Source organism: Catharus ustulatus, chromosome 3 (assembly GCF_009819885.2).
Source record: "Catharus ustulatus isolate bCatUst1 chromosome 3, bCatUst1.pri.v2, whole genome shotgun sequence".
Classification (NCBI taxonomy): Eukaryota; Metazoa; Chordata; class Aves; order Passeriformes; family Turdidae; genus Catharus; species Catharus ustulatus.
The window spans coordinates 12,007,959-12,014,908 of record NC_046223.1 but is presented as its reverse complement, the minus strand read 5'-3'; the positions used below and the strand labels follow the sequence as shown (position 1 = coordinate 12,014,908).

The 6,950-nt window shown below is 43.7% G+C and overlaps 1 protein-coding gene across 1 annotated transcript; it reads right to left on the bottom strand.

Moving 5' to 3' along the window:
• Window positions 1-3,196: 3,196 nt before the first annotated feature.
• On the bottom strand, window positions 3,197-6,601 carry TMEM17 (transmembrane protein 17). The gene is made up of 4 exons (XM_033056733.1): window positions 6,442-6,601; window positions 4,877-4,980; window positions 4,546-4,659; window positions 3,197-4,137 (listed from the first exon to the last, which is right to left on the bottom strand). The coding sequence occupies exons 1-4, from the start codon at window positions 6,587-6,589 to the stop codon at window positions 3,847-3,849; spliced, it is 657 nt and encodes a 218-aa protein (XP_032912624.1). The 5' UTR covers window positions 6,590-6,601; the 3' UTR covers window positions 3,197-3,846.
• Between the last annotated feature and the right edge of the window lie 349 nt (window positions 6,602-6,950).

Sequence of the window (6,950 nt, the reverse complement as noted above, 5' to 3'; positions counted from 1 at the left end):
CAAGGCAGCTCTCAAGGAAGCCATCAGTACTTCCCAAATTCATCAGGGAAGCCACAGGCCTTGGCATGACTGTTCTTGCAGCTACCTGCCAGATTTGTTCCTTTCTGTCAACAGTTTCTCCCTTGTGCTCAAGTGTCTTCGCCAGCAAATGCTTCCCAGGGACTATATTACTTGCAAACTGTGGATCATCTGAAAAAGTGCTTTTTTTCATAAGGAACTTCAAAAGTTGAATGTATTTTATGAATGTGGAACTGTGTGCTGCAGGCTGCTGCTTAGCTGGGGGAATAACATTTCTGCTGAATCCCCAAAGATTTCAAGCTAGTAAATTTTCACATTTATTTTCCTTTAATAAATTCTCTCCTTTATGTACCCAGGGGCAACTTTGGTGGCACCACTGATCAACATACACATTTTTTCTCAGTGTTGCACTTCTTGAAGCTATTTATTCCATTATACTTTAAATTCTTCTTGCTCTTATCAGCTGAGCTTTACATACAGCTTTGTCTGCCTCCTATAGCAAACCTCTATTATCCTTGCTTTATTTGAAGCACTGAGCAAAGTTCTTTTTAATTGTTGCTATCTGACCTTTGTCCTGGAGAAACAAAATTTGTTTTTCAACATAAATTATCTCTGCAGCCTATCCTGGCTATTTGCCATCTTATCAGACTATGTAATGATGCCAATTCTACCTGCTTCATCAACTATTTAAAGATTCAAACTAAGTCCAGTCCAGTTTACATTTCTTTTGCCTGAGAAATGTATGATCTCATTCCTCTGGGTGCAATTCTTTTAGCAATTGTAAAGAGTGAGCTGTTGATATGGAAAGGTTAATGCCGTACCTTCTTTTTTATCAATTGTCTGTTTTCTATCAAACCTGTGTCTTATCTTGTGTGTGCTTTATCAGATCTGCTTAAGTTAGGTACACATTTGAAGCCTCTTCTAAATTTAATTTCTCCTTCTTGAAAGTCCTGCAACTATTACAAAAAGAGAAATCCTTTTACAAAGTCTATTTTAGACAAGGGACACAGGCCAAGTTCAGGTATTAACCATTTGCCAACTATGCCCTTGATCACAAAATACTCTTCTCATCTTCAAATTGATCAGTAACCTAAAATAGAGCATTTTAAGATAGTGTGCTCATTCCTAATTTCTTTTATTCAGTTAAAGGAAATGCATTAGTACAAATTTCCCTTAAAATTGGCTGTTAGCCTTTCCTGACAGTAAACTCCATTAAATAAAATAACTGATTTCTGTTCCTAGGCTTTAGCCACTCAAAGACCTTGATTGTGAAGGGAGAGCTGCTGGTAGCTATCTAGAGCATCAAAAAATACTTTTTGGGGTGTTCTTGGCACAAATTGCAGTGCAGCAGAAAGCCACTCTTGTACAGCTTGTGTTCAGAACTGTCTGGATGCTGCTCAGTGAACTTCCACGTGTTTCCCGTGGTTTTGGGTTCCTTCCTTCCATTTTGGTTTCCATCTATTCTCTAGAGGTGAGGAAAACCACCAATCCCCCTCACTGCCCAAATACCTTGCTCTGCTGAATCTTAAATTCTCGTGTTCTATTTGTGTATTTTTTTTTCTGCTTGCTTGAAGTCTCACCAGTTCTTGTGAAATTTGGAAACTAAAGGGAAGTTTAATTGCCAAATTGCAACTAATAATTATGAAATTAAAAACAGACTAGCAGATCATTAGGAAGACTAAGCAGAGTATAGGTAGAGATCTTGTGTTTATCAAATATGTTACTGGAGATTCACCTCACAGGCTGGTCTCTAATTAGCACTTCCAGAAACTATACTTCTCACAGTATGTTTTTTAATTCTATTTCCCTCTCCTCCTCCCCATCCCCAAACAGCTGTGTGTCCTTATGTCTTTGGCTCCAGACAGTTATCTTGCATGGCAATTTGATCTTCCAAATGCATCATTTCTTTATCACTAAAAGCAAGGACTTGGAGTTACACCTCGTGGCCTTAGCCTGAAGGCCAGGTCCTTGTTGCCAGCATTGGTGTATGGTTGATTTTTTCAGCTTCATGTTGTATTTCATGTACTTGGTGTTAAAAACCTTCCTTCAGCCCTGTTTTTAGCATTCTCCAGTAGTAAACTGTGGTTGACATTAAAAATATGTCCAATGTTTCCCTTGCATCAGTTAAGAATGTTTTGACAAGGATTTTCAAATGCTGGAAAAGTATTTTTCAAATTATGTAACTCCTGCTTAAACCTCACTGTCTCCCTCTCAGGCTCTGATTACAGAGCTCTAAATGTTTTATACTAACTGTTAAAAAACCGAGAGACTTTTAGAGAACTCCTCTCTTTCTGTGCAAAAGGTAATCCAAGCTGGTAGCTTGCTTAAAAACAAAGGAGTATGTGCTCTGATAACATATGCTTATAATAATGAAATGAAGAAGCAAACTGAAGTGTAATTTATTGTCCCATTCATTCATGGATTGAAAGGAAAATTAACGTTTTGGTAAAAGTAAAGCTAATGCCTTTTTTTCACTTGGGGTTCTGTAAGCTTTAAGTATTCAACAGCTTTAAGCATAATGTGCCTTTTTCATGTTGGAATCATCTTCCTTCCAATCCTTTCAGCAGTTTGCATCTTGTGGCAGTTTTCAAAACTGGTAACTCTTGCCCTGCTCAAAGTACTTGGATGAAAAATTTATTTTAATGTTTGATCTCCATCAATCCTTGATAGAAAAAGTGAACTTTTAGCCATTATCAAAACTGCAGAAGATACCCTAGAATTTAATACACATAACAGGAATGAGAACCTTGGTATTTGCCTTGGCTTGGGAAAAACAGGTTCTGCCTTTCAGTGACAGAAACCTGTTTTTTTAATGGCTGTAATTTTGTTACTGCTCTGTCTGGGAAAATGGCACTGCTCTGACTTGATAAAAATGTCACTAAGGCAAAGGAGATGAGCATAAGAGTTTTGTGGAATGAACACCTTTGAAATTACATGACAAGTGTAGTAGTAAGGAATTTATAAGTGCTGGAATTACCTGGAAGACCATCTCTGAAAGTGTAGTCTTTGTTCACTAACTTCTTTTTGACCCTCAAGACTTCTTGAGGCTTTTGTTTTTGGTTTGGTTTTGGGTTGGGTTTTTTTCCTAACTGAGGTATCAGACATTAAATATGTGCAACATATCTGGAAGACAGACAAAACTGGTACCAACAGAAAAAAAAAGTGTAGAAAAGATTTATTGTAAACAAAATAATTTTGTGCAAACTGTGAGGAAAAAGGCTTCTGTTGTTTTTAAAATGCCAGAACTTTGTAACACACAAAACTCTCCAAGTCCACTCAGTATCAGTCCACAAATAGTCCACTCAAGTCAGTCATGCAATTGGCTTTGATTTTCCTTGCAGAAATGAACTCCAGCCTCTGAGGTTTAATGCTGGCTCTCGAGCAAGATCAGTTTTTTCAAATACCTCTGAGGCAAGAAGGCAAAGAATGACCCAACAAAATGGAAAGAGAACTGTAGCAACCTTGAGCCGGGTTCCGTTACCTCCCGAAGCCCTCGGGGCGTGACCTGTGCCGGCAGCGGGGGCCCTACCAGCCCCAGGAGCTGCTCCCAGAGTGGCCAGGCTGTGAACCCTTCTGGCCCTGGGAGCTGCTCTCTGTGGCCAGGTTGTGAACCCTAGCAGCCCTGGGAGCTGCTCCCTGTGGCCAGGCTGTGAACCCTAGCAGCCCCAGGAGCTGCTCCCTGTGGCCAGGCTGTGAACCCTTCCAGCTCTGGGAGCTGTTCCCTGTGGCCAGGCTGTGAACGCTACCAGCCCTGGGAGCTGTTCTCTGTGGCCAGGCTGTGAACTCTACCAGCCCTGGGAGCTGCTCCCTGTGGCCAGGCTGTGAACTCTAGCAGCCCTGGGAGCTGCTCCCTGTGGCCAGGCTGTGACCGCCAGATGCGGGGCGCTGCTCCTCCAGGCGGTGGAACTCTGTCAGGCGGAAGCGAGTGGCCAGAGTGTTCACCATCCTTCTCAGGGCGAAAAAGGCCGCGACCACTTGGAAGGAGAGGAAGGCAGCAAAGATGATGTGCATGGCTCGCTCCAGAGAGTGGATTTTCAGACCTTCATTAAATAGCAAGAAGAGAATTATAGGCAACTGCGGGAGGAGAGTCAGGAGCCAAAACCCAGCCAGCTCAGGCACCTATAACAGGGAGACATCATCTATTAAAAACCCAACAGCTGGGATGAAAAAATCAAAAATCTTGTGAAGAAAACACATTTCTTTCTAATTTTTCAAAAGCCAGCACATTATACGGAAAGGTAAAGTGAGGTGGTTTCATATTTTCATATCCTGTGTTTTTAAGCAAACATTATTTTCTGACAAAACAATTTTAGGGAGTGAGAGAACTCTCTTCTGAGGGAAAGCTACTTGGAATTCACAAAATTAAGTGGAAGCCAATGCCAAGGGAATAGAAGATGCAGAGTGCAACTGAAGAGAAATATCCATCTCCTCAACTTAAATCTCTTAAACAAAATGCCTGCCAGTTAATGTTCAACTCCCAAAAGCAGAAATTCTTGCAGGAATTACTATGTACATCTGGTAACTTACTTTCTCCAGGAGGTTGCCCACATATCCCAGGTACAGTCGAATGAGCTCTGTCAGAGAGACCAGGATCATGACGGTGACCAGGATGAACTTGTAATAATCTGATAAGTCTGGATACTGGAAGGGAAGAAGAAAGTCAAGTTTCCTCTCGCCATGTTGTCTGTGATTAAATGAAGATACTCTGTGCTACTGTCAGCTGGCAGTAGTGGCATACATACACTCCTGAAGCTCCAGTTTCCATGAATTCCTCCATCAGTGTGTGAGCTGTATCCCAAACTAGGCTGTGTTTGATGTAATACACATTTACAAACCAGCACTTTTCCCTCCTTCTCACCTTCAGGTAGAGGATGGCAACTGTGATGAGCCACCAAAACGGGAAGAAATAAACATTGAAATAGAGGGACATCTGCAGTGGCAAACTGGAAAGGATTTCACAATCTGTAGAGAGAAAGAAGATTTTATCACCCTTGCTGTAAATATGACAGAAAGATACTGCTCCATCTTATCGTCATCCAGGTCAGTAATCTGACTCTTCCCAGTCAAATTAAATCTTAAGAAAAATATTTTTATTTATTCAGAGGAAATCTTCACACCCTATCTGGAGTTACATAATTTCCTGGAATCTAAGACACCTTTTGGCTCCTGGGACAAAGTGTTTTTATCATTTAGTCATATATTCAAGTTGAGCATCCAGTTGTTGGCTACCTGGTGGCTTTTACCTTACTCCATCTCTGACTGAGGCTTAGCTCAAGAGAGCTGCTAGACAGTAGGCTTGCAGGGCCCACTCTTCCTTTTCAACCTTTTATTTAAATAGACACTTGGATGGAAGTCAGTAATTCATCTGATCCTTATGAAATAACAGTTTCAAATACGTGTCAAACTAAAGTTCATCCTTTCAAGTCTGTAGAGAACAAAATGCAATCACACAATGCAATGTAGAAAAAAGCAAGTCCCAAACTCCAACATGTGGGCAGTAAATTCTGTACTTACGATTTTATAATGGACCTACAAAGCCAGTCTTAAGGAAAAATTTACTTAAAAACAGAGAATCCAACAGTTCTAATTTCAATTGTGATTACAATGTTAAGGTATTTTAAAGGTTTCCTTGACATGGCATTGCTATTTATAAATTCTATGCAAGTTCCAAAACTGTGTTTGGATGAATGTTTAAGCAATATAAGCAAATTCTAATTAATTTTTCTATCCCTAAATTAAACTAATGCTTATTTGCAGGGACTGCTAAAATTAATAAACAAGCTAGACAGTACTGCAATGGCCAGTTGCTACAGCAACTCACCAAGATATGTACGTGTAAAACTTCATTTTTGAAATCCCGATGTCCAATAATTTGCAACTGGTTTCAGCGGATTGGATATTAACATAGGAGTAATCTCCAAAACAGGAAGCTGAAGAAAAAAAGACTAAAGATAGAAGCTACTTCTGAAATCGTTGATAAATGAAATGAAGAACTAGTTAGTAAGTATTAGCAGTGTTACTACACAAAGAATTGAGAACTCCTGTCTTGAAATAAGGACGTCTACTTGATTAATTTGATCTGCTTAGAAGGGATTTATCGGCTGGAATCAACACAGCCTTTCTGCGTAGGCGTAATGCGCGCATTTCCATGGCCACTCTCTAGAGGTTACAGAACGGCCCGCAGGTTCCACTGGCGACGCGATGGGCGCAGCCATCGCTCACCACGACGGGCAGGGTCAACAAAGAGAAAGCCAGCGGGGAGAGCAGCTCGGGCGAGCGGTGCCTCCGGTGGGCCCCGGAGGGCAGGAGAGCCCCGGGCCCGGCCCCAGCAGGCAGGAGAGCCCCGGGCACGGCTGGGCAGGAGAGCCCCGGGCCCGGCCCCGCCGCCCGCCCGGCCCGTACAGGGCCCGGCCCGCGCGGTACCTGCGCGGTAGCCCGGGAAGCCCGGGGGAGCGCGGGGGACGTGATCGAGCGCGGCGCGGTGGCTGTCGCTGAACACGGAGCTGCTGAAGGAGACGAGCCGCCGCCGCAGGGGCTCGGGCAGCGTCGGGGGCCCCTCAGGCCGCGCCATCGTGCCCAGGCCGCGCACGCGCGGTGCGGCCCGCGGGGAGAGGAGCCGGGATGGGGCGGGGGCGAGCCGGGGTTGGGGCGGAGGGAGCGGAGCCTCCGCCCCGGGGACGGAGCCCGAGCCCACCGGGGCGCGGCTTTGTCGGAATGGGGCCAGGTCGGCAGCTCCGAGTGCTCGGAGCTGCGGCTGGCATCGCTTGGCTTCGTTTTGGATCAGCCAGAGGGAATTTTTTTTTTTCTTCTGTTCTGCGAGGGCAGGGTGTGGTTTTCTGAGAAGCTAAGCGGGATGCTGGCCCGAGGAAAGCTGCTGTAGAGCCGCTCTGCTTCCATTAGATAAATCCGGGAGAACGATGGTCCTCCATGAC

Coding starts and splice junctions, on each gene's coding strand:
- TMEM17 (XM_033056733.1), bottom strand. CDS start 6,589: ATGGCGCGGCCTGAGGGGCCCCCGACGCTGCCCGAGCCCCTGCGGCGG. Junction 4,981..6,441: donor CTTCCCGGGCTACCGCGCAG/GTACCGCGCGGG, acceptor TTCTCTCTACAG/ATTGTGAAATCCTTTCCAGT. Junction 4,660..4,876: donor TTGCCATCCTCTACCTGAAG/GTGAGAAGGAGG, acceptor CTTCCCTTCCAG/TATCCAGACTTATCAGATTA.